The following is a 26,712-nucleotide window of genomic DNA, read 5'->3' on the forward strand; positions in this document are numbered from 1 at the left end:
CACTGTATGGGATTCTACTATGCATATGTGGGTCATTGCACCAGGCGGGTGTCATACATCAAGCAAACAACTGCTCCACGCAGACGGTGCGCATAAAACTACGGAAGAGCGCACGCCCACTAAAGCTATTCAGTCTCATTAACCAGTTAGTTTGACCGATTATACATATATTTTAATAATTGCCTATGGCAGATAGCTCAATTCCAATCCTCAAAGAGACAAGAATCACTTGTACAATAGATGAAAATGCATAATTGACTAATTACCGAAAATGTCTGATTATATTTGGCACCAATCACTTTAGGGCATATATTGAAGTTTACGAATTCCAAGCAGTACGTTCCCAAAGCACAATCACTTGGACCGAGTTCTGAGGAGGGCAGAGGTTTTAAAATATTTGCGCCCGTAAAACTTGCGGTAAAGTATGCACGGCTGTTCTGCTGACTATTTTTTTTAAAAAACCTGAAGCACCGTTTCACGCATCGAAAGACCAAATCAATTGAAATGCCAATACATTTCTTCACTCATTTGGAAATTAATATCTCAAAACTGGTGTCTTCCTGAGGATTCGGTCCCAGTTGTCACACCTTGCGAACTCACCAGCCACATTTCATAAAGTGTAATCTGCGCGGTAACTACATTAGGTAAAATCATAATTGGCGCTACAATCATAGTTTCGTGTTTCGGTTTCTCGTGCAACATTTTATCCGCCTCTTGGAGTAATCTGCCTCAAGGACTAGGATTATGCTATCTGCCTCAGGCAAACCTTAAAAAAAATGTGTGTATTAAAAAAAAAACAATGTAGAAGCTTTTCCGTTGTGCACAGCGCAAGCGGTATCTTCATCACGTGTATATAAAGTCTCACTCTTTCAAACTCAACGTAGTCGAAGTACAAGTGTTACGCGCATGCTTTAACACATATCTGTCTACTGCTGAATAACGACCGCAGTCGTGTAAAACTGCTGCAGGTCCCCAAGAACGTTGCACACGGTGCACATCAGGAAGGCCTGTGAAACGAACGTTTCCCCTGAAAGGGTAGCCAAAAACTCAATTTAATGAAACCAAATGTTGCGAAATTTTCGATCAAACGTACAAAGTGCTTTGGGTTCTCAGACACAAAGGCAGCGATCGTAACGCGTAACGCGTAACCCCGAATGCACAAAGTGAATTAGATGTCTCGTCCTATATAACGACGTTTTTGGGGGCAACTACGGATAAAAATAAAGATATGACGGATTGATTTTCCTTTGATGAGCGCCCGTGTACCTATTGGCCACTTCCGCCCACTCCCTAGACGCCCACTCTCATGCACCCTTTCCACGGGCTTTCGGTTTATAATTGCGATAAGTGCGTACGCATGGAAACATTACACTCTTCCTCGCTCTTGAATAAACGTTATGTTATTCGAATGAGGGGCTTTAGGTGTTTTCAGATTTACAAAAGTTCTCCATTTCAGTACTATTGTCGTCGACTTCGTAGTTCGCATACGCCTCATTGAGTTTGATGGGGTGAAGGCATGCTTCACCTTGCCTGCTGTCGACCCGTAGTGCGCAACACTTTGCACGGCCCAATGAAGTCCCAAGACAGGTATACAACGTCAAATACCCGTCAAAACCAACAGCGACGAGGTTTAGTAGCAGTGGGATTGTGAACTGCAGTTCTCATTGGGAAGCAAGGTTGTGTAAGGCTAGACTCAAGCTAGCGCGGCCAAAGGAAGCCCGATCTTGCATATGCTGTAGAGCCGCAGTGCACTGCTCTGCACATATGAATGAAGTTTTCAAGACACGTAACTGCGTCAAGGACCCCGCGAAGCAACCAGGCGACGTGGTCTATCACACGCAAGCCTTTCCAAGGGCTTTCTCGGCAAAGCACAAACCAAGACACGCCACACAGTGCGACACAAGCTTCACGTATATGCAGAGACCACGTCCTTTGCACAAAAGGCCACATACGCACAGAGAAGCCGGGGGAAACGTGGACCAATGTCGACACGAAACGGAAAACAATCTCACGGCTGACTGTAGCGAAAGTGACGGTTGTCGTCGGGTACACAGCAGGCTCGCGGGGTGGGGGGAGGGGGGGGTTCTGCTTGCGGGGCAATGCTTAAAGGGTTGCACAGGGCACCGCTTTTGTTTGACAACGCGCAAGCACGCTTCGGAGCAATGCGGGCCCGCGAACAATGGAGACCCGCGTGGAAGGGGGAAGGAGACCGTCACGCGAGTGTTCCAGTATAGGTGGTTGAGATCCTCGACGTATTCGGCGGGGTGGTTTCTTCACGTCCCGACTTGTGGCACGGTGACGAAGCCGCAGCTTAAACGTTGACGCGAAAGAAAAAATAAATAAATCCGCACAAGGTCTGCGTGGGTTTGAAGGTGTGGGACTTACGTCGGTCCATGTTTAAACCAACAAAGTATATCTTTCAAAAATGCGGATAAGCAGGCTTTTCTTTCCGAGACAAAAAAATGATAACAAAAAACGACTACGACAGAAAGAATGGTGAAGCGTAAAGTTGCATTTTCTTTCTTTAGGCACTGTACAGGTTGATTATACCGTTTGTGTAGGCCCCTTTTACCTAAATGTAAAGTTCCATTTGCTTACTTTAGGCACTGGACACATTGATGATATGTGGTGTTTAATGGCGCAAGGGCCAGGTTTGGCCAAAGAGCGCCATGACAAGTGGTGATGATGACGATGTATTATGGAGATGTGACTTGGCTGTAAAGTGGCCTAAAAAATTGTCGCTGTAAAGTGCGTAAAATCTACGTGCTATAAAATTATGGCGATGACTAATGACGAATACTCTAAACACTAAAATCCATCGTAGAATAATGATGCAAAATATAAAATATATAAGATGGTAAAATTACTTTGAGCACTGCTGCCTCGCCTGAGCCCTTGAACCACAAGGGCCTAGAGGCATGTGCTATTCAAAATAATGATCACAGCGACATCCTCTGAAGAGAGGAAGCGCTACGAACATGTGGGGCTAAAAACATGCAAAACAACATCTTTCAGAAAACTTAAGACTGCGTTAGTGTCAAATAGAGGTTCCGGGCCGAGTAACATAACAGGATGAAGGGGGATGCGCTGCCGGTATGCTAAGGGAAAATGCTTCTTTCTTTCATGTTCGGCTTCCCGACACTCCAGGAGGACGTGGAGGACGGTCAGCCTCTCACCGCATCTACCGCAGGTTGGAGGCTCGTTTCCCGTGAGTAAAAAGTTATGTGTGCCAAAAGTGTGTCCTATTCTTAGCCGACAGAATAGGACATCTGTCCGGCGGGATTTTGTTACAGGAGGCCAGAAACCTAATTGTGGCTTTATTACATGCAGTTTATTATTTATTTCTTCGTCCCACATACGTTGCCAGTGGCTTCGCAGTTTCCTTCTTAAGAAAGGCTTCAGGTCTGTGACAGGGACCGAAGCAGTAGGATTATCTGCATGCAATGAGATTGATGTGGCCATCTGGTCAGCTAGAACGTTTCCCTCGATGCCCCTATGTCCAGGCACCCAGCATATGATCACATGTTGGTTAGATATATATGATTTGCACAGTGCGGAGTAAAGTTCAATAACTACTGGATTTTTATGATTACAGAAAGACATCAAGGCCTTCACAACACTGAGGGAGTCCGTATATATCACTGATTTCGGGAGTTGTGATTTGTTTATACGCTTTACGGCCGAGAGCAGTGCGTAGGCCTCAGCCGTAAAGATGCTAGTTTCCGGGTGCAGTACGTCGGATTCCGAGAAGGATGGACCGACGGCTGCATAGGACACCCCGTCGTGTGACTTTGATGCGTCTGTGTAGAACTCCGTGCAGGAGTATTTGTGCTGGAGTTCCCGGAAATGCATCTTGATTTCAATCTCTGGAGCATGCTTTGTGACTTCCACGAAAGATATATCACATTGTATGAGCTGCCACTCCCAAGGAGGTAGCAGCTTGGCTGGATGCATTAGGCGAAGCTCGAGGAGTGGAACGTGCATTTCTTCACTAAGCTCCCTCACACGCAGCGAGAAAGGCTGTCTTACGGAGGGACGATTGCGAAAGAGTGTAGCATATGTCATGTCATGAATGGTATTAAAACAGGGATGTTGAGGATTTGAGTGGACTTTCAGAAAATATGTATGGCTGATGTATGTTCTCTGGATATGAAGAGACCACTCATTCGATTCTGCATATAAACTTTGTATGGGACTCGTTCTGAATGCGCCAGTGGCCAGACGGATTCCTAGATGGTGGACCGGATCTAGCATCTTTAGCGCGCTCGGGGCTGCAGAATGATAGATCACGGCACCATAGTCTAGTCGTGATCGAATGAGGCTCTTATAGATATTCATTAAACACTTTCTGTCACTACCCCACGTAGTCTGGGATAGAAGTTTGATTATGTTCATTGTTTTCAGACATTTTTCTTTAAGATATTTAATGTGGGGCACGAAAGTGAGTCTGTAGTCAAGGATGACACCTAGGAATTTGTGCTCTTTGCTGATAGGTATTCGTTGTCCACACAGTTCTAAGGAAGGATCCGGAGCCAGGCCTCTCTTTCTTGTAAAAAGAACGCAAGAGCTTTTGTTAGGATTGATCTTAAATCCATTCTTGTCTGCCCACACTGAGACTTTATTCAGGCCATGCTGTACCTGTCTCTCGCAGACTGCGAGGTTACAAGATTTGAAAGCTATTTGAATGTCGTCCACGTAAACAGAGTAAAACATGGCGGGTGGTAAGGATGCACGAAGCGTGTTCATCTTCACGATAAAAAGCGTGCAGCTGAGCACGCCTCCTTGGGGTACGCCCGTTTCTTGGGTAAAAGGGCGTGAGAGTGCATTGCCGACTTTTACCCGGAAGGTACGGTTTGACAGATAGCTTTTTATTATATTAAACATATTACCGTGGATGCCCATTTCTGACAAGTCTCTTAGGATTCCGTAACGCCACGTCGTATCGTACGCCTTCTCCATATCGAGGAATATGGATAAGAAGAATTGTTTGTGTACAAACGCGTCCCGGATATTTGCTTCTACACGTACAAGGTGGTCAGTTGTGGAGCGTCCTTCTCGGAAGCCACACTGATAAGGATCAAGAATTTTGCTCTGTTCAAGGAAAAAGATGAGTCGCCGATTTATCATTTTTTCGAACACCTTACAAATGCAACTTGTGAGGGCTATCGGGCGGTAACTCGCCACTGAGGAAGGGTCTTTTCCTTGTTTCAAAACAGGGACCACAATGGCTTCCTTCCACGCAATTGGAAGGTGCCCTGCATCCCAGATGGTGTTGAAGAGTGTGAGTAGTGTGACTTTCGTATCATTGTGTAAATTTTTGAGCATTTCGTACATGATTCGATCCGATCCTGGTGCGGAGCTCTTGCATGCGCTCAAGGCAGCTCTCAATTCAGCAATACTAAAAGGACGGTTGTAAGGCTGATTTTCTCGATCTTTTGTTGTTAGTGGCTTACGTTCTTCTGTTTGTTTGTATTTGAGAAAGGACTGTGTATAATTTGTTTCACTTGACACGCTCTCAAAATACTCCCCAAGTGAGTCTGCCTGGTCTTGCAGGGTATCGCCTTGTGTGTTTACCAGGGGGAGTGAATATGTTTCCCGCCCTCTAATCCTATTAACTCTGTTCCAAGCTTTGGCCTCATCCCTAAACGAGTTAATACTCGATAAAAACTTGTGCCAGCTTTCTCTTCTGGCCTGTCGGCGGGTTCGTCTGCCTTGGGATTTTACTTTTTTAAAGTTGACAAGATTCTCAGCGGTGGGAGAAGCTCGCAGCAACCCCCACGCCTTGTTCTGGTTCTTACGGGCGGTCCGACATTCACTGTTCCACCACGGTACACGTGGTTTGCATGCCAAACCACTTACTTCGGATATGCAATGTGATGCGGCATCTATTATGAATGCTGTAAGATAATCCACAGCAGCATCAATTTCTAAAGAAGATATGTCAGCCCATGATATGCTAGAGAGTGTTCGAAATTTCTGCCAGTCGGCTGTGTCTATCTTCCACCTAGGAGTTTGTGGAGGACATTCGTTTTCTTTAGATGGTCTTATCAGTATGGGGAAGTGGTCGCTCCCGTAAGGATTTTCCATAGCTTCCCATTCGAGTTCAGGCAATATACACGGGGAAACTAGGCTGAGGTCAATTGATGAAAATGTTCTGTTGGCGAGAGAATAATATGTGGGTGCCTTCTTATTCAGCAGGCATACACCAGAAGAGAAGAGGAACTGTTCAACAAGACGACCTCGCGCATCTATACGAGAGTCGCCCCACAGGCTGTTGTGCGCATTGAAATCCCCAAGTACAACGTACGGTTCTGGCAATTCATCTATGAAGGACTGAAATTCATGTTTGTTTAGTTTGTAGTGTGGGGGTATATAAAGCGAGCAAATAGTGATGAGTTTGTTTAGCAGAACAGCTCGCACCGCCACTGCCTCAAGGGGCGTACGTAGCTGTAAAGATTGGCATGCTATACTTTTATGAGTGAGAATCGCCACACCACCCGATGATGCAACGGCATCATCGCGATCTTTGCGAAACGTAACATACGTACGGAGAAAGTTTGTGTGTTTGGATTTTAAGTGTGTTTCCTGTAGACACAGCACTTTTGGATTGTGTTTTTGAATGAGCTCTTGCACGTCATCAAGGTTTCTGAGAAGACCTCTGACGTTCCATTGAATAATTTGTGTATCCATATTGGGTGATAATATGTGCTGTGTGTACAGAAACAGAAGTAGTGTTTATGGAAATTACTGTGATTAAATTACAGAGCCCTTTCGAGGCCCTGTAACGGGAGTTTTGCCCTTTCTGGAGCGTTCGAGTGAACCTCGCCGCTCCTTAGGCGCTTGGCGCCCCTGGAGGATAGGTGTAGTGTCCATTGCCTCTTGTGAGGCGCCGGACACCTGCTCTTGCGAGCGAGAAGTCACCAGGGAGAGTCTCGCCTTGGAGGGCAAGACCCCTGCGCCCACCAACCCGGAGGTCGATGGGGTTCCCTGGGGGATTTGGCTGCGCCGGCCGTTGCCAGCGCTAGAAGGGACCTGGGAGGTTGAGGCAGCCTCGGCTGCACCCACCTTCGGGGTCGATGGCCCCTTTTCCTCGGTTGGCGGAGCAGCGCTAGCTGCAACCGCCGTGGGGGCAGATGGCGTAACTGCCGACTCACTGCGTGTGGGTCGGACAGTCGCCGGAGACCGTTGTGACGCTGCCCCCTGACGCGCCACTTCGGCAAAGCTTTTCTTTGGCAGGTATGCAACCCGCCTGCGTGCCTCCTTGAATGATATATTCTCTTTTACTTTTATAGTTACTATTTCCTTTTCCTTCTTCCAGGAGGGGCACGATCGCGAGTACGCGGCGTGATCCCCGTCACAGTTTGCACAGTGGAGAGGGTTATTACATGCTTCAGTGGCGTGTTCAAGGGCACTACATTTCGCACATGTTTGGCGGCCTCGGCAGCTCTGCGAGCTGTGGCCGAAACGCTGGCATTTGAAACACCTTAGGGGGTTCGGTACATATGGTCTGACACGGAGCTTGATGTACCCGGCCTCTACAGACTCGGGCAGAATACTTGAACCGAATGTGAGTATTAGGTGCTTCGTTTGAATTTCTTTACCATCCCTTCTGATCTTAATTCTTCTGACATTGACAACGTTCTGCTCACTGAAGCCCTCCAAGAGCTCAGCTTCTGTCAGCTGGAGCAAATCGTCATCAGACACAACGCCGCGGGTGGTGTTCAGAGTGCGGTGAGGAGTTACTGTCAATGGAACATCCCCAAATGACACTAGACTGGGCAACTTTTCGTATTGTTTCTGGTCATGTAGTTCTAACAGGAGATCGCCACTTGCCAGCCTTGATACCTTGTAGCCTGGACCAAGGACATCAGTTAAGGACTTGGAAACTAGAAAAGGGGAGATATTTCGTACTTGCTTATCGGATTTTTCAGAGTGGATGACATGATACCGTGGGAAGTTGGGTCTTTCACGACCAAAGAACTTGAACACATCTTCGGTGCGCCCTCTTTTGTGAGGGCGATCAAGGAGGGGAGGGAAGGAACTAGCCATAGAATAATGTAATTTTCGGCGATAACGCCAACCACCCACCGTGGAGCCCTACAAGGGGACGTTACAGGGACTGTAAAAACAGGTCCTGCAAACGCCAGCTGTACGTTATCACTATAACCAAATATGAGATAACCTAGGTTGGTTATTCACACAAGGTTAACCCTTGCTGCCTGGAAAAATTGGAAGTAAACGGAAGCTAGGAGAAGACAGGAAAGATGAAAAGTGAGAGAAAGACGAAGACTAGAGGAAGAGAGAGACAGGAAAAGGCAACTACCGATTTCCCCCGGGTGGGTCAGTCCGGGGGTGCCGTCTACGTGAAGCAGAGGCCAAAGAGGTGTGTTGCCGCCGCCGGGGGGCCGTAAAGGTCCAAACACCCGGCATTGGCTCAACCTCCAGGATCCCCTTTTCCCCGGACACGGCTATGCCGCGCACGGCTACACGCGGGAGGGTCCAACCCTCATGTGCTCGGGTCCGTGGTGTCGCAACGCACCAAACGCCTGCTGACGCAGACGCCCCTGCGGGGACTGGACACATTGATTATGCCATTCGTGTAGACACCTTCACTTAAGAAACTATTTCATTAGGGTGTATGCTGTTCCAAGCAGCTTAAGAGAAAATGATTAACATGTCTACTTTCTATGCTTTTCATTCTCTATTCTCTATTAAGACATTTCCCACTTTGTCCGATGGCGTTACAGCAGTGGGGTTACAAGCGTGAAAGAAATGCATTCTCATTCACCCTGCACACTTCTTCAACTGACAGTCGATTGTACCGAGCAATAGTTCAAAAAACAATTTGCACGCAGGTTCGGTCAGTCATAGCCCATGGTATTCCCTAATATTAAACACGCAGTCAGTACGTACACTGCACTGATCCATAGGCTTAAAAGAGGGTAGATTGCGCTACGTATAGAGGGATGGAGCTGACGAAGCGTTTAGTAGTTTTTGGTGCGACCCGAAACGAATTCAAATGGCCAAACTTCACCCAGAGTCCACCACTGCAACGCATGCTGTATCGAAAGCGGTTCTTCGGAATTGTAAACCCCATGAATCATCGTCAGTCATCGTCTGTCGTCGTCGGTCAGCGTCGATCATCGTCACGCTACACGTGGCAGCGCTGGGAACGCAGCGCCTCCTACTCTCTCCCCGCAGCGGGCGACTGCTAATAGCTAAAGACAGCTCGCGTTAAGCGTGACGCAAGGTGTAGATGCCACTTTTTCGTACGCATTCCCAAAGCCCCGCATTCTCGGCTCCGTATAGCGAGGCTCACGATTACAAGGACTAACCGGCGTCGCTGCGCCCGCGAATGGGCCGGCAAAACCCACGGCACCGAGAGGTGCGGCGTCCTTCGTCGAGGGGGTGAACCGAACACCTTCGACGGTTGGGACAGTTAGCCTACATAGCGGCCTGCGCGCCGAAGGCATGCGTGATACGAAGCGGCGCGACTCCCCACTACACCCCCGCTTCCCCCCGACCCCCCTGCGTAGAGCGAGAGAGTCGAGCACCTTAATGACACACACGCGAAGAAAAGCCCTCGCGTACCAGCGAGGCAAGCGTGCTACACGATTGCGGATCCAATACCGCATCAAGAAGCCACAAATTCCTGGCCTTGCTCTTGCCGTGGACGCGACGTGGCCACGACTGCGCTTCCGCTGCTTGCGCTTCCCCCCCTCCTTGGTAATTGCGTGCAGCGCTGCGGAGGCTCAAACGGGCTCTAAAACAGTCCGCTTATTTCGTCGTTGTTCTCTTCGGCAGTTTAACGGAGTAGTCACGCATTCTTAGATTCTTGATGCCGCAGCGTCTCCGGTAACGTACGAATTCAGGAAAGGTGTGCATTTTAAGACGTATTTCTAACCATCTAAAGAATGCGTGCGCGGAATATGCGGAAATAGTTGCAGATGAATGACTGCAACTAACCACGATATTCGTGGTAGCGCAAGTCAGGGATTCTATTTTAGATCTCAACTACACGGAATATGCGGAAATATAGTTTTACAAGTGGTGCTACTGTCTCTAGCTGTTATACTCGGGGCAGTGTGAGTGAGAATTCTATTTAAGGTATTAGCTGTAACAACTATAGCTATGGTGCTCCTGCTATAGTTCAAGCTGGGTTGGCCACAGGTAGTAGCACCAAGCGCACGGGTAGCCATATAACTGTAGCGCAGCAAGACAGAAAGAGTGGCAAGAAAAACTAGGCAACAGAACAGTAGATGTAGTGCAAGCATCGCTAGAAATAGCAGTAATAGCTGTGGTAGTGGTATAAGTAGCAACAGGCAGAAGTTGTCCAATAGACGTAACAGTAATGCTGGTAGCGGTAGTCGAAGCCGCTGCAGAAACCATCGCTGTATTATAGCTGTGTCGGTTAGTTGTTCGTACTAAGAGTTAACTTCTTATCAGTCATTGGTGTAACGTGCACTATGAAAGTGGCAAAAAGTGAAAGCACTGATCACTGACAAGGCGCACTTACCCATATTAAAGCTGCAAAGCCCTATTGTGCTAGGGACTCATCGCCGAGTCGTTCTCCACAGTCGTATATCAGAGCTATATCAAGCGTGCAATAGACGTAGACAGTGTTACGTAATAAGCAAGGTGCAACACAGTGATACACATATCATGAGAAGTCAACAAACAAAGACGCGAAGGACAACATAGGGGAAATTACTTGTACTTACTTATTGAATTAACGAAATGATAAGTGAAAGGCAATGAGATTGGATGAAAAAACAATTTGCCGCAGGTGGGGAACGATCCCACATCTTCGCATTACGCGTGCGTGGCTCTAATTCAATTAGTAAGCACAAGTAATTTCCGCTATGTTGTCCTTGGCGTCTTTCTTTGTTGGCCTCGCATGATTAATAAAGATTGGGCCCCTCGGGGGTTAGCCCCCTTTGTTCTCGTGCACAGTGACGTACAGTAAACATATGGCATGGCTGCTACACACCAGTGCTATATGTTCTCCATCTTCAATGAGCAGAAAAGGTTTGCGGGGCAATGCATCGAACTCGTGCGACGAGCAGTCATAGAGATGAACGCTCGTCCAAAGTGGGTCTCTTGCTCCGGTGCCAGCACAGCGGCCTTACGCTCATCGCCTTCCGGATACCAGGAAACGACGCATAGTCGCCGCCTGAAAAACAAAAAACAAAGGAAGGAATACGAAGAGAAAGTACTCGCAAGGTGCTCGGTGGCGCGATTACTGGATGGAGTGATCCCCAGTCGCCTCGACCACCCTCTCGGGCCACCACCTCCCAGGCTTTTCGCCTCCCACCGCGTCCGGCGAGAGACAATCAGTGGGAGCGCCCTTGGCATCCGGGTGTCCCGCAAAAGCACCGTTTGTTTCATTATCGCCTCAACATTTGTTATGCGAAGGTTACGCGGAAGGGGGCAGCAAAGCTTTGAATACAATGGCGGCAGCCACCGCGCATTGTGCGCTGCAATTCCACGGTCCGCTCGGCGGGCCCACGGGGGTGAGCTCCTCGGTTTCGCGCATATACTGGCGAACGTCCGCCGGACGTGACAGTGCCGAGAGAACGCGCGTTTGCAGTCTTTCTCTCTCTCTCCCTCTTTCTTGGCCACGCGGATTATTTTCGCCGTCCGCACGCCGCTGATCGGATGCCGCCGAAAGAAGCCTTGAATGCCGAGAGCTGCTCCAAGAGAGAGAATCTCAGACACTAAAGAAGGGGAACTGTACGAACAAAATGAACCGTTACTTTATGAGAGGGTTGTCTCCGTAAGCGGTTCTCCCGTTGGTCCGTAACGCCCTTACGTGCGTACGGACGGCTACAGTCATTCACAGGGCCGCAGGCAGCGTTTCGTCGTAAGGGGCCGGCGAGGGAAACAGCGTGGGCGCACAAACGCCCGTCGCGGCTACCCCCGGCACGGCGGCCACCTTTAATTCCAGCTAATTAGCAACGCCGGTCCTTGAAACGCGTCCGAGATGCCGGGAGAAGGGCGGGTCTTCACAAAGGCGCCGCCGTCTCCGCTGGCTTATGAAAGGGTGTGTGCGTGCGTGAGTGAGTGCGAGGGTATTTGTGTGCATAGTGAAACGAACTCCCGACTCGTACGAATGCGCGCTGGACTTCCTCGCGAAGTTGCGGCCCTCTTTGAGCACGATGCTGCTCACTCTCTCTCTATTTTTGCATTGTTTCGTTTCCTTTCTTTTTTCAAGTCTCGACTCCTTCGACTTCCGATAACAACACTCTCTAGATATGGCCATCTCGCGCTGCCTCCACCGTGGTGTGAAGTCACGTGCTTGGCTGAAGTGGGCGCGCTGTAAGAATTGTCTGCCCCCATGCTTCCCCCCCCCCCCCAGCTTCACCCTTTCCCCCGGCGCGCGGGGAATACACACTAACAGACTACAGCCGATTGCAAGCCGAAACCCAGCCCTCACTCTCCTACGCTTTGCCTGCGGTCAAGGTATACCTGCGTGAAGACGGTGGCGTGGTGTGGGACGCGAGAGTTTTCGGCAGGGAGGCTACCGGGAGCCACGCCCTGATCTTTTCTTCCTTTCTTTCTTTTTCTGTTTTGCGTGACTGCAGAAAGCTACAGAAAGTAAGGGGAGTGGTAGGCGTCCTGTCGCTTGTGCACTTGTTTTTTCACGTTGTTGTGAGCCTTTGGAAGCGGACCATCGCATTCCCCTTCAGCTTATTGTCGTTTTCAACGATGAGTCACCTCCTTGCTCTCAGAGAGGGTGGTCGTGGCGGAAGGAGGGGTGGCCGCTACGGAAAACGAGCAACAAACAATGCGTGAAGGGAACTGACCGGACAGAAAAAAAAAAAGAACCTTGCGGCAAGGGATAACGCTCCCTTTCCGCACTGACGGCGCTCTCTCTAGCGGCTTGTCCGTCCGTTAGAGCCGTCAAAAATCCTCCTCACCCATTGTCTCCGTGGACCGAAGTGGATCAGAGGAGACGCATATATAAAGCTGGACGCCGGCTGCTCCGAGCAAGCGAGAAGTTGCGAACGGTTTCGTCTTTCGAGTCTCAAGACAGTGGTGCTCTTTTCAGTTCCCTGAGGTTTTCCTAACCAAGAAGCATGCAGGCCTTCGTAAGTATACCCGCGTGTTCGTCCCGGGGGGTTCCTGACTGCCTTCCATGTGCCTTTGGATTTCTCTGGCGCAAAGTTGGAAAAAGTTTGCTTGAGTGAAAGCCGTGCTACGGACATGAGCGATGACTAAGTTCTCTCTTGAGGTTGTCTCTACTGCCCCACAGGGGAAAGTCAGTTCAAAAATGCGCAGAAACTCAATCTTAGCTGCAGCACGGCGACAGCATGTTTTATGTATTTTATGCTCAAAGTAGCCTAAGACCGTGCGAATTCAAATACAATTTATCGTGACGTAATGAAGGCAAACCTAGAGATTAGCGCTTAAGAGTGTAATGTCAACTAGTAAAGCTCAGGTGACGCAATCATGCTTATCATGCTCTCCGCGAACGACGGGATAATAAGTTGGATAGGCAGAGATAGATGACCCAGGACGTTGTTTACCTTTGTTTCACTCTCGGTGGGAGCGCAAAAGAAATGATCGTTCCTAAAGAAAAAATTGTTCTCGCGGGTTATCAAACAGCAAGGTTCTAGAAAAATCACTTGATGAGACAGCGCGATCTTCGGCGTATCTAACTTTTTTTACCTCCCTGTAGAAGCCCGAAGTGATAAGGGAATCGGGACATGATTTCCGACTGTTTTTTCCTAGATCGCAGCAGCCGTTCTCAGCTTCGTCGCCTCGGCTCTAGCCGGTGGCTACGGAGGTGGTTACGGTGGCGGTTACGGTGGCGGTTACGGCGGCGGCTACGCCGCGGCGCCCGTCGCACTCGCCACCTACGCCACCCCGGCCGTGGGCTACGGATACGGCGTAGGCGCCAAGACCCTGTCCTACGGCGCAACCTACTCTGCACCCGTCGCTGCCTATGCCGCCCCAGCCGTCACCAAGACCGTCTCAACGTACGCCGCTCCCGCCGTAGCCTATGGTGGATACGGAGGTTACGGTGGATACGGAGGTTACGGTGGATACGGAGGATACGGCGGCTACGGAGGAGGACTGGGATACGCCACCTACGCCGCACCCGCCGTGGCTAAGACCGTTGTGGCCGCTCCGGCGGTCGCTACATACGCCGCTCCGGCCGCTGTCGGCTACGGCTACGGAGGATATGGCCATGGCGGCTACGGAGGATACGGTCACGGCGGATACGGAGGTTACGGACACGGTGGATACGGAGGATACGGAGCCGGCTACGTCGCCCCTGCAGTCGCGACTTACGCTGCTCCCGCCGTTGCCCGCTATGCCGTCCCGGCTGTAACCAAGACCGTGTCCGTGGCTCCTGCCGTCGCCAGTTACGCCGTGCCGGCTGTGGCCACCAAGGCTGTCGGCTACGGCCTCGGCTACGGTGGCGGATACGGAGGTGGCTACGGAGCCGGATACGGCATCGGATATGGAGCCGGGTACGGCCTCGGCTACGCAGCGCCAGTGTACAGCCACTACACGTCCAAGTATTACAAGAAATGAGCGGTGAGTTTGGAAATGGCGTAGTGCGCGAAGTTACGCGGGAAGCAGGGACAATGTAGACGTCCCGAAAAATCCAAGGTTGCCCCTAAATACACAAGCGATATGGCCCACAATATTGCGCCGATATTAGCCCATTTTCTTGCAAAACTTAGGTATAGCTACGCGTACAATTTCGCGATGGCAGTGGCAACACGTTCTGACGGGCCTTGATAATTTTCTAATGCCCGAGATACGCTGACGAGGTGTAGGAATTCTAGGCGTGCATAATGTGACGATTCCTTCTGCTCGATTCTATTCCTTTTTCACCATCCACCATTGATGGCTGGGCGATCGCGGTGGTAATATGGGTGGAGCACCGCTCAGAACACTGAAGAAGCGCGAAAAAGAAAAACATTAAAATCGAATCGTTGCATTATGTCAGCCCTAAGATACGTAATTGAGTGTCGGCCGTTTGATACGTTCTCTCTTGCATCGACCCTAAATCTTTAGGTGTTTCTAAAGTAATGAAACGCATTGGACCAGGTTCCCGATTTCTTTTTAACATGGGAGAGATGGTCGAGCGGAATTCATTCGACGTTCTATGTAAAAAAGAAAGTATAGAACAGGCAGCACTGGTGGAACTGTTTATGTTATCTTGTTCTACAATCTTACAGTATCCATTCTAGGAAGTCCAGTGTTCGTTTGACACAATATTTTGAACTCTGCAGTAATGGTAAGGGGCGGCAACTAATCAGGAAACAGTTCCATTACAACGGGACGGGAAGCCGACGACGTCGCAAAATTTGTCAAATATTTAAAACTTACCCGAGAATAAAAGTAGTTTTCCGCGCAGTGCTTGATACGAAAATGTTTTGGGTCATTTGAACATAGAAACAGTAGCGATTCCTTGGCTAGTGCCACGGAATCATTGACGTGGTGCACGAGGTAGCGAGAGCAAATGTCGGCTCCGGCATCTAAATGGTTGCGTAATGCAGAAACGCTCGCATACACAGATCGGCCTGCACGTTCAAGAAGTTTAGGTGTTGGAAGTTACTGGAGCCATTACTGGAACTGTTAGCTGTATCCGTCAGTGCCCACGGCAACTTTTCAGGGCCATCATAATTATAATTAACGTTAACGTTATTTATAATTAACGTTATTATCATCAGCAGCCTATTAAGCCTGCTGAAAGACGAAGGCATCGCCCAGCGATCTCGAATTACGTCTCTCTTGCGTAACTGGAGATCTCTTATTTTTAGATACCGCATGATTCTTGCAATGGAGAGGTCAAAAAGCACTAATTCTTTATTTCAGCTTATGTGATTATGGCGCATACCGATACACTTGTCGACTCGATAAGAAGTTTGCGAAGGATGTACCACTAGGCAGTTTTCCTTTAACCGTGTGTGCCGAAATAAGAGAGTGCAAAAGATGATGTATGCATAAAATCGCCTTCCTCCTCTTGAGACTTTCTCAATACAAACACGTAGTCTTAGTGTTATGACGTCATTTCAGGTAGAAACGCCAGTATGAATCAGTTCGCAAATTTTTCAACTGGCGCTTGTCACGTTTATATAAGGTCATTAAGTTAAACTGGGATGATCATATGGTTCTAAACCTTGAAATAAAGTGGACTAAAGGAAATGCTAAAGGCAGTCGAAGTTCTGCAGAGGTATTGTGTCCCTGACAGAAATACAGGAATTTCTTTCGGGAACATCATTTATGCCAACGAGCGAAGGACTAAAGAAAAAAGAAACGAAGTAGCAGCAATGAACATCGGTTGACCGATATCTGAGCGGAATAGGCCGAATACGATAAAATGCTTCCTTTATGGTAGTCCGAATGGATCTGGCTGTAACACTCCTAATTCTGCCAAAGAGGAAAGGGTGTGTTCAACTACAGCACCAGACAGGAATCGCAGAAGAGCATTCCACGACTCAATCTGCTCAATCCGCTAGAGATACGTACGGTGAAAAGCGGGCTACGTCACGTGTTCGCAGGTTTAAATTATTTCCCTTACGAGGCCCTTTAGATTGTTTCCTAGTGCCTAAGAATAAGTATTAAAAATTTTTAAGAGCCTCGCATTACCAAAGTACTTCACCAGAACGTGCAGTCTTGCCGTAGGGCCGAACCTTGCTAAGGTTTTAAATCTTCACGTCGTTACGACTCACCTGCAAACCATACTTCATGTTTTTCTGCATTTGAAACCATCAGCATGCGAAGGTTGATGTCTTTATTTGATCATGGACTCATGACATACAGAACATAAAAAAACAACATTACGACACATGTACTTAATGTCATTGCTTGACCACTTTTCTTTCAGAAAACTTTCGGAAATATGAACATGTTTCCATGAAGGCGACTAGCATGACGACCTACCATAGCCTAACATGCAGCTACTTCGTGAAATGCTATGTTCAGTTTGAAATTCTCATTATAAAGCATGTCATACCGTAATACAGGACAAGATATTTGCGAAACCAGGTTATATGAAAGGAACAGTATTTCTGATCTGCGAGTAACTCGAATCTTCAAGAGCTTGCTGACACCTACTACATACATATGTGTATCAACGTTCACGCTAATAGATTTACTGAAAACTATTTGCTTGGATTACAACACTCTTCAACGCACCTCTTTTTTTTTCTTTTTTCATCTGCAGCATACCAAGATCAGCCTCTGAGCAGGAGCACTTCACAGCGCTCGCAAGATTTTCGGGCTTCCACCAGGCATCAGCGCATCGAACGAGACTCACCATCGAGACAAGCTTCCGCGCTTTTTCTTCGTATTTATTTTCTCGCTCGGCTGACTCGCGCTGCCGATGCTTCTCCCGTTGAAAATAAAAAAAAGCTCGCGATAACACTTCATCCTGCTGTCTTCTTCCCAGCCTGCCAAATGGCAAGCGCGAAAACTGCATTGAGACAACTGCATTTGTAGCTTCAGTAAGCTCACGGCAGCTTGAGTAAGCTCAAGTCATCAGTTTGATCCTAGAAGGGTTAAAGTTGGCGTAGGCAGCTTGATGCACGATTAATGATGAATAAAAAGCGAAGGCACACTGGTGTCTCGGGATAATGCACTGTCTTTGACAAGAGTAAATCGGCCACTGAAATTACTACAGGAGGTCCACATTGGCCCTGCTTTGCCTGCAATGCAGTTCCATTTTTGTTAAAATTTGATAGCCCTGTGAACTTTGCAATGTGCAAAGAGAATTTGCTATCTACTAATGCTTTGATCGGAACTTCAGGATAGCTACTTGACTTTCAGCTCATGGTTGGGAGTCGGATTTGATCATACACACACCTTATGACTACGATCATAGCTACGAGGCTATGATGACCCGCCGCGGTTGCTCAGTGGCTATGGTGTTAGGCTGCTGAGCACGAGGTCGCGGGATCGAATCCCGGCCACGGCGGCCGCATTTCGAGGCGGCCTCGTCATCCTCGGCGTGTTAGTTTTAAAGGGTTACACGCCGAGGATGACGAGGCCGCCTTTGACGAAGATAGGTCCTCCTATCAAACGTTGGCCAGCCTGTCTGAGGCACTTCATCCCTGTTTACAAACTTTATATCAAAGCGTTTAGTAGTTTTTGGTGCGACCCGAAACGATTTCAAATGGCCAAACTTAACCCAGAGTCCACCACTGCGCCGCATGCGATATCGAAAGCGGTTCTTCGGAACGGCAAACCCCATGAATCATCGTCAGTCATCGCCAGTCGTCGTCGGTCAGCGTCGATCATCGTCACGCTACACGTGACACCGCTGGGAACGCAGCGCCTCCTACTCTCTCCTCGCAGCGGGCGACTGCTAATAGCTAAAGACAGCCCGCGTTAAGCGTGACGCAAGGTGTAGATGCGACGTTTCCGCACGCATTCTCAAAGCCCCGCATTCTCGGCTCCGTATAGCGAGGCTCACGACTACAAGGACTAACCGGCGTCGCTGCGCCGGCGAATGGGACGGCAAAACCCACGGCACCGAGAGGTGCGGCGTCCTTCGTCGAGGGGGTGAACCGAACACCTTCGACGGTTGGGACAGTTAGCCTACATAGCGGCCCGCGCGCCGAAGGCATGCGTGATACGAAGCGGCGCGACTCCCCACTACGCCCCCGCTTCCCTCCGACCCCCCTGCGTAGAGCGAGAGAGTCGAGCACCTTAATGACACACACGCGAAGAAAAGCCCTCGCGTACCAGCGAGGCAAGCGTGCTACACGATTGCGGATCCAATACCGCATCAAGAAGCCACAAATTCCTGGCCTTGCTCTTGCTGTGGACGCGACGTGGCCACGACTGCGCTTCCGCTGCTCACGCTTCCCCCCCTCCTTGGTAATTGCGTGCAGCGCTGCGGAGGCTCAAACGGGCTCTAAAACAGTCCGCTTATTTCGTCGTTGTTCTCTTCGGCAGTTTAACGGAGTAGTCACGCATTCTTAGATTCTTGATGCCGCAGCGTCTCCGGTAACGTACGAATTCAGGAAAGGTGTGCATTTTAAGACGTATTTCTAACCATCTAAAGAATGCGTGCGCGGAATATGCGGAAATAGTTGCAGATGAATGACTGCAACTAACCACGATATTCGTGGTAGCGCAAGTCAGGGATTCTATTTTAGATCTCAACTACACGGAATATGCGGAAATATAGTTTTACAAGTGGTGCTACTGTCTCTAGCTGTTATACTCGGGGCAGTGTGAGTGAGAATTCTATTTAAGGTATTAGCTGTAACAACTATAGCTGTGGTGCTCCTTCTGCTATAGTTCAAACTGGGTTGGCCACAGGTAGTAGCACCAAGCGTACGGGTAGCCATATGACTGTAGCGCAGCAAGACAGAAAGAGTGGCGAGTAAAACTAGGCAACAGAATAGTGGATGCAGTGCAAGCATCGCTAGAAATAGTAGTAATAGCTGTGGTAGTGGCACAAGTAGCAACAGGCAGGAGTTGTACAATAGTCGTAGCAGTGATGCTGGTGGCGGCAGTTGAAGCAGCTGCAGAAATCATCGCTGTATTGTAGCTGTGTCGGTTAGTTGTTCGTACTAAGAGTAAACGTCTTATCAGTTATTGGTGTAGCGTGCGCTATGACCGTGGGAAAAGTCACAGCACTGATCAGTGACAAGTCATACAAGCCCAAACTAAAGCTGCAAACCACATTTCTGCTAGGGATTCATCGCTAAGTCGTTCCCACAGTCGTATATCAGAGCTATAGCAAGCGTGCAATAAACGTAGACAGTGTTACGTAATAAGCATGGTGCAACACACTGATACACATATCATGAGAAGCCAACAAACAAAGACGTGAAGGACAACATAGGGGAAATTACTTGCACTTACTTATCGAATTAACGAAATGATAAATGAAAGGCAATGAGAGTGGATGAAAAAAGCAACTTGCCGCAGGTGGGGAACGATCCCACGTCTTCGCATTACGCGTGCGAGGCTCTAATTCAATTAGTAAGCGCAAGTAATTTCCGCTATGTTGTCCTTGGCGTCTTTCTTTGTTGGCCTCTCATGATTAATAAAGAATGGGCCCCTCGGGGGTTAGCCCTCTTTGTTCTCGTTCACAGTGACGTACAGTAACACATAGCATGCTGCTACGCACCAGCGCTATATGTTCTCCATCTTCAACAAGCAGCAAAGGTTTGCGGGGCAATGCATCGAACTCGTGCGATGAGCAGTCGTAGAGACGAACGCTCGTCCAAAGTGGGTCTCTTGCTCCGGTGCCAGCACAGCGGCCTTACGTTCATCGCCTTCCGGATACCAGGAAACGACGCACAGTGGCCGGCTGAAACAGAAACAAAGGAAGGAATACGAAGAGAAACTACTCGCGAGGTGGTCGGCGGCGCGATTACTGGATAGAGTGATCCCCAGTCACCTCGACCACCCTCTCGGGCCACCACCTCCCAGGCTTTTCGCCTCCCACCGCGTCCGGTGAGAGACAATCAGTGGGAGCGCCCTTGGCATCCGGGTGTCCCGCAAAAGCACCGTTTGTTTCATTATCGCCTCAACATTCGTTATGCGAAGGTTACGCGGAAGGTGCAGCAAAGCTTTGAATACAATGGCGGCAGCCACCGCGCACTGTGCGCTGCAATTCCGCGGTCCGCTCGGCGGGCCCACGGGGGTGAGCTCCTCGGTTTCGCGCATATACCGGCGAACGTCCGCCGGACGTGACAGTGCCTAAAGAACGCGCGCTTACAGTCTTTCTCTCTCTCTCTCTTTCTTGGCCACGCGGATTATTTTCGCCGTCCGCACGCCGCTGATCGGATGCCGCTGAAAGAAGCCTTGAATGCCGAGAGCTGCTCCAAGAGAGAGGCTCTCAGATAGTAAAGAAGGGGAACAGTGCGAACAAAATCAGCCGTTACTTTATGAGAGGGTTGCCTCCGTAAGCGGTTCTCCCGTTCGTCCGTAACGCCCTTACGTGTGTACGGACGGCTACAGTCATTCACAGGGCCGCAGGCACCGTTTCGTCGTAAGGGGCCGGCGAGGGAAACAGCGTGCATGGGCGCACAAACGCACGTCGCGGCTACCCCCGGCACGGCGGCCACCTTTAATTCCAGCTAATTAGCAACGCCGGTCCTTGAAACGCGTCCGAGATGCCGGGAGAAGGGCGGGTCTTCACAAAGGCGCCGCCGTCTCCGCTGGCTTATGAAAGGGTGTGTGCGTGCGTGAGTGAGTGCGAGGGTATTTGTGTGCATAGTGAAACGAACTCCCGACTCGTACGAATGCGCGCTGGACTTCCTCGCGAAGTTGCGGCCCTCTTTGAGCACGATGCTGCTCACTCTCTCTCTATTTTTGCATTGTTTCGTTTCCTTTCTTTTTTCAAGTCTCGACTCCTTCGACTTCCGATAACAACACTCTCTAGATATGGCCATCTCGCGCTGCCTCCACCGTGGTGTGAAGTCACGTGCTTGGCTGAAGTGGGTGCGCTGTAAGAATTGTCTGCCCCCATGCTTCCCCCCCCCCAGCTTCACCCTTTCCCCCGGCGCGCGGGGAATACACACTAACAGACTATAGCCGATTGCAAGCCGAAACCCAGCCCTCACTCTCCTACGCTTTGCCTGCGGTCAAGGTATACCTGCGTGAAGACGGTGGCGTGGTGTGGGACGCGAGAGTTTTCGGCAGGGAGGCTACCGGGAGCCACGCCCTGATGTTTTCTTCCTTTCTTTCTTTTTCTGTTTTGCGCGACTGCAGAAAGCTACAGAAAGTAAGGGGAGGGGTAGGCCTCCTGTCGCTTGTGCACTTGTTTTTTCACGTTGTTGTGAGCTTTTGGAAGCGGACCATCGCATTCCCCTTCAGCTTATTGTCGTTTTCAACGATGAGTCACCTCCTTGCTCTCAGAGAGGGTGGTCGTGGCGGAAGGAGGGGTGGCCGCTACGGAAAACGAGCAACAAACAATGCGTGAAGGGAACTGACCGGACAGAAAAAAAAAAGAACCTTGCGGCAAGGGATAACGCTCCCTTTCCGCACTGACGGCGCTCTCTCTAGCGGCTTGTCCGTCCGTTAGAGCCGTCAAAAATCCTCCTCACCCATTGTCTCCGTGGACCGAAGTGGATCAGAGGAGACGCATATATAAAGCTGGACGCCGGCTGCTCCGAGCAAGCGAGAAGTTGCGAACGGTTTCGTCTTTCGAGTCTCAAGACAGTGGTGCTCTTTTCAGTTCCCTGAGGTTTTCCTAACCAAGAAGCATGCAGGCCTTCGTAAGTATACCCGCGTGTTCGTCCCGGGGGGTTCCTGACTGCCTTCCATGTGCCTTTGGATTTCTCTGGCGCAAAGTTGGAAAAAGTTTGCTTGAGTGAAAGCCGTGCTACGGACATGAGCGATGACTAAGTTCTCTCTTGAGGTTGTCTCTACTGCCCCACAGGGGAAAGTCAGTTCAAAAATGCGCAGAAACTCAATCTTAGCTGCAGCACGGCGACAGCATGTTTTATGTATTTTATGCTCAAAGTAGCCTAAGACCGTGCGAATTCAAATACAATTTATCGTGACGTAATGAAGGCAAACCTAGAGATTAGCGCTTAAGAGTGTAATGTCAACTAGTAAAGCTCGGGTGACGCAATCATGCTTATCGTGCTCTCCGCGAACGACGGGATAATAAGTTGGATAGGCAGAGATAGATGACCCAGAACGCTGTTTACCTTTGTTTCACTCTCGGTGGGAGCGCAAAAGAAATTATCGTTCCTAAAGAAAAAATTTTTCTCGCGGGTTATCAAATAGCAAGGTTCTTGAAAAATCACTTGATGAGACAGTGCGATCTTCGGCGTATCTAACTTTTTTTACCTCTGTGTAGAAATCCGAAATGATAAGGGAATAAGGACATCATTTCAGACTGCTTTTTCCTAGATCGCAGCAGCCGTTCTAAGCTTCGTCGCCTCGGCTCTAGCTGGTGGCTACGGAGGTGGTTACGGTGGCGGTTACGGCGGCGGCTACGCCGCGGCGCCCGTCGCACTCGCCACCTACGCCGCCCCGGCCGTAGGCTACGGATACGGCGTAGGCGCCAAGACCCTGTCCTACGGCGCAACCTACTCTGCACCCGTCGCTGCCTATGCCGCCCCAGCCGTCACCAAGACCGTCTCAACGTACGCCGCTCCCGCCGTAGCCTATGGTGGATACGGAAGTTACGGTGGATACGGAGGTTACGGTGGATACGGAGGATACGGCGGCTACGGAGGAGGACTGGGATACGCCACCTACGCCGCACCCGCCGTGGCTAAGACCGTTGTGGCCGCTCCGGCGGTCGCTACATACGCCGCTCCCGCCGCTGTCGGCTACGGCTACGGAGGATACGGCCACGGTGGCTACGGAGGATACGGTCACGGCGGATACGGAGGTTACGGACACAGTGGATACGGAGGATACGGAGCCGGCTACGTCGCCCCTGCAGTCGCGACTTACGCTGCTCCCGCCGTTGCCCGCTATGCCGTCCCGGCTGTAACCAAGACCGTGTCCGTGGCTCCTGCCGTCGCCAGCTACGCCGTACCGGCTGTGGCCACCAAGGCTGTTGGCTACGGCCTCGGCTACGGTGGCGGATACGGAGGTGGCTACGGAGCCGGATACGGCATCGGATATGGAGCCGGGTACGGCCTCGGCTACGCAGCGCCAGTGTACAGCCACTACACGTCCAAGTATTACAAGAAATGAGCGGTGAGTTTGGAAATCGCGAGGTGGGCGAAGTTACGCGGGAAGCAGGGACAACGTAGACGTCCCGAAAAATCCAAGGTTGCCCCTAAATACACAAGCGATATGGCCCACAATATTGCGCCGATATTAGCCCATTTTCTTACAAAACTTAGGTATAGCTACGCGTACAATTTCGCGATGGCAATGGCAACACGTTCTGACGGGCCTTGATAATCTTCTAATGCACGAGATACGCTGACGAGGTGTAGGAATTCTAGGCGTGCATAATGTGACGATTCCTTCTGCTCGATTCTATTCCTTTTTCACCATCCACCATTGATGGCTGGGCGATCGCGGTGGTAATATGGGTGGAGCACAGCTCAGGACACTGAAGAAGCGCGAAAAAGAAAAACATTAAAATCGAATCGTTGCATTATGCCAGCCCTAAGATACGTAATTGAGTGTCGGCCGTTTGACACGTTCACTGTTTCATCGACCCTAAATCTTTAGGTGTTTATAAAGTAATGAAACGCATTGGACCAGGTTCACAACTTCTTTTTAACACGGGAGAGAGGATCGAGCGGAATTCATTCGACGCTGTATGTAAAAAAGAAAGTATAGAACAGTCAGCACTGGTGGAACTGTTTCTGTTAACTTATTTTACAATGTGACAGTATGCATTCTAGGAACTCCAGTGTTCGTTCGACACAATATTTTGAACTCTGCAGTAATGTTAAGGGGCGGCAACTATTCAGGAAACAGTTCCATTACAACGGGACGGGAAGCCGACGACGTCGCAAAATTTGTCAAATATTTAAAACTTACCCGAGAATAAAAGTAGTTTTCCGCGCAGTGCTTGATACGAATATGTTTTGGGTCATTTGAACATAGAAACAGTAGCGATTCCTTGGCTAGTGCCACGGAATCATTGACGTGGTGCACGAGGTAGCGAGAGCAAATGTCGGCTCCGGCATCTAAATGGTTGCGTTCTGCAGAAACGCTCGCATACATAGATCGACCTGCACGTTCAAGAAGTTTAGGTGTTGGAAATTACTGGAGCCATTACTGGAGCTGTTAGCTGTGTCTGTCAGTGCCCATGGTAAATTTTCAGGTTCATAATCATTATTAAAATTATCATCATCAGCATCCTACTAAGCCTACTGAAAGACGAAGGCATATCCCAGCGATCTCCAATTACGTCTCGCGTAACTGGAGAGCTCTCATTTTTAGATCCCGCATGACTCTTGCAATCGAGAGGTCAAAAAGCACTAATTCTTGATTTCAGCCTATGTGATTATGGTGAAAACAGATATGTTTTACTTGTCGACTCGATAAGAAGATTGCGAAGGATGTACCACTAGGCAGTTTTGCTTTAACCGTGTGGGCCGAAATAAGAAGTACAAAAGATGATGTATGCATAAAATCGCTTTCCTCCTCGTGAAAGTTTCTCAATACAAACACGTAGTCTTGGTGGTATGACAGCATTTCAGGTATAGACGCCAGTGTGAATCAAATAAAAAAATATTCCAATTGCCACTTGTCACGCTTACGCTAGGTCATTAAGTTAAAGTGGGATGATCCCGTGGTCCTAAGCTTTGAAACAAAGTGGGTTGAAGGAAACGCCAAAGGCAGCGGAAGTTCTGCAGGGATATTGTGTCCCATACAGAAATGCATGAATTTCATTTGTGAATAGCGGTTTTTTGGCAAAGAGCGTCTTGCACTAGGCGAAGGAGTAAAGAAAAAAACAAACGAAGTAGCATCATTGAACGTATTCTGACAGATTTTCCGAGCGAACTTATCGGTTGTCTTAACTCCCCTGAATGGAATAGACCGAATACAATAAAATGCTTCATTTATGGTAGTCGGAATGGATCTGGATGTAATACTCCCTATTCTGCCAAAGTTAAGGTATGTTCAGCTACAGCAGCAGCCAAGAAGTACAGACGAAAATTCCGCGACTCCATCTCCTCATTCTCCTTTAGATACATACGATGAAAAGCGGACTACGTCACGTGTTCCCAGGGTTAATTTATTTATCGAGTGTTACGAGGCACTTTGGATTGTTGACTAGTGAGTAATAATAAGTATTTCAAAGAATTTTAGCAGCCTCGCATTACTAAAGTGCTTCACCGCAACGCGCACTTTTGTCGAAATGACGAACCTTGCTAATGTTTTAAATCATGACGTTGTTACGACCCACCTCCACGTTTTTGTGCATTTGAAACCATTAACATTCAAAGGACGATATCTTTATTTGATCATGGACTCATGACATACATACCAGAAAAAAACATTACGACACATGTTCTTAGTGTCTTTGCTTGACCCCTTTTCTTTAAGAAAACTTGCGAAAATATAAACTACGATGTTTCGATGAAGGCCACCAGCACGACGACCTACCACAATCTAAAATACAGCTACTTCGTGAAATGCCGTGTTCGATTTCAAATTCTCACTATAAAATAGGTCGCATTGTGGTGCAGCACAAGATATCTGCAAAACCAGGTTACATGAAAGAAACAGTATTTCTGATCTACGAGTAACTCGAACCTTCAAGAGCTTGCTGACAGCTACTACATACATATGTGCATTGACGTTCACGCTGATAGATTTCACTGAAAAGTATTTGCTTGGATTACAACACTCTTGAACGCGCCTCTTTTTTTCTTTTTTCATCTGCAGCATACCAAGACCAGCCTCTGAAGAAGAGCACGTCACAGCGCTCGCAAGATTTTCGGGCTTCCACCAGGCATCAGCGCATCGAACGAGACTCACCATCGAGACAAGCTTCCGCGCTTTTTCTTCGTATTTATTTTCTCGCTCGGCTGACTCGTGCTGCCGATGCTTCTCCCGTTGAAAATAAAAAAAAGCTCGCGATAACACTTCATCCTGCTGTCTTCTTCCCAGCCTGCCAAACGGCAAGCGAGAAAACTGCATTGAGACAACTGCATTTGTAGCTTCAGTAAGCTCACGGCAGCTTGAGTAAGCTCAAGTTATCAGTTTGCTCCTAGAAGGGTCAAAGTTATCGTAGGCAGCTTGCTGCTCGATTAATGATGAATGAAAGGCGAAGGCACACTGGTGTCTCGGGTT

General features: G+C 49.1%; 2 protein-coding genes and 1 long non-coding RNA gene across 3 annotated transcripts in view; 2 read left to right on the forward strand and 1 right to left on the reverse strand.

The window, feature by feature from the left end:
• The window catches only part of LOC139049061 (uncharacterized), a 41,940-nt gene extending 21,626 nt beyond the window's left edge, over positions 1 to 20,314 (reverse strand). The window contains exons 1-2 of the long non-coding RNA XR_011508087.1: positions 20,108 to 20,314; positions 10,991 to 11,173 (exon numbers count right to left, since the gene is read on the reverse strand). This is a non-coding gene — a long non-coding RNA (uncharacterized lncRNA). The remainder of the gene's footprint in view (positions 1 to 10,990; positions 11,174 to 20,107) is intronic.
• Positions 12,935 to 17,393, forward strand: LOC139046698 (cuticle protein 16.5-like). Its single transcript, XM_070524231.1, has 3 exons — positions 12,935 to 13,091; positions 13,735 to 14,547; positions 17,189 to 17,393. The coding sequence occupies exons 1-2, from the start codon at positions 13,080 to 13,082 to the stop codon at positions 14,542 to 14,544; spliced, it is 822 nt and encodes a 273-aa protein (XP_070380332.1). The 5' UTR covers positions 12,935 to 13,079; the 3' UTR covers positions 14,545 to 14,547; positions 17,189 to 17,393.
• A 1,735-nt stretch (positions 20,315 to 22,049) lies between the features above and the next one.
• Positions 22,050 to 26,509, forward strand: LOC135910320 (cuticle protein 64-like). Its single transcript, XM_070524232.1, has 3 exons — positions 22,050 to 22,202; positions 22,846 to 23,646; positions 26,305 to 26,509. Exons 1-2 carry the CDS (start codon positions 22,191 to 22,193, stop codon positions 23,641 to 23,643), a joined length of 810 nt encoding a protein of 269 aa, XP_070380333.1. The 5' UTR covers positions 22,050 to 22,190; the 3' UTR covers positions 23,644 to 23,646; positions 26,305 to 26,509.
• The last annotated feature ends 203 nt before the right edge of the window (positions 26,510 to 26,712 follow it).

This window comes from Dermacentor albipictus, chromosome 8 (genome assembly GCF_038994185.2).
Source record: "Dermacentor albipictus isolate Rhodes 1998 colony chromosome 8, USDA_Dalb.pri_finalv2, whole genome shotgun sequence".
NCBI classification, from domain to species: domain Eukaryota; kingdom Metazoa; phylum Arthropoda; class Arachnida; order Ixodida; family Ixodidae; genus Dermacentor; species Dermacentor albipictus.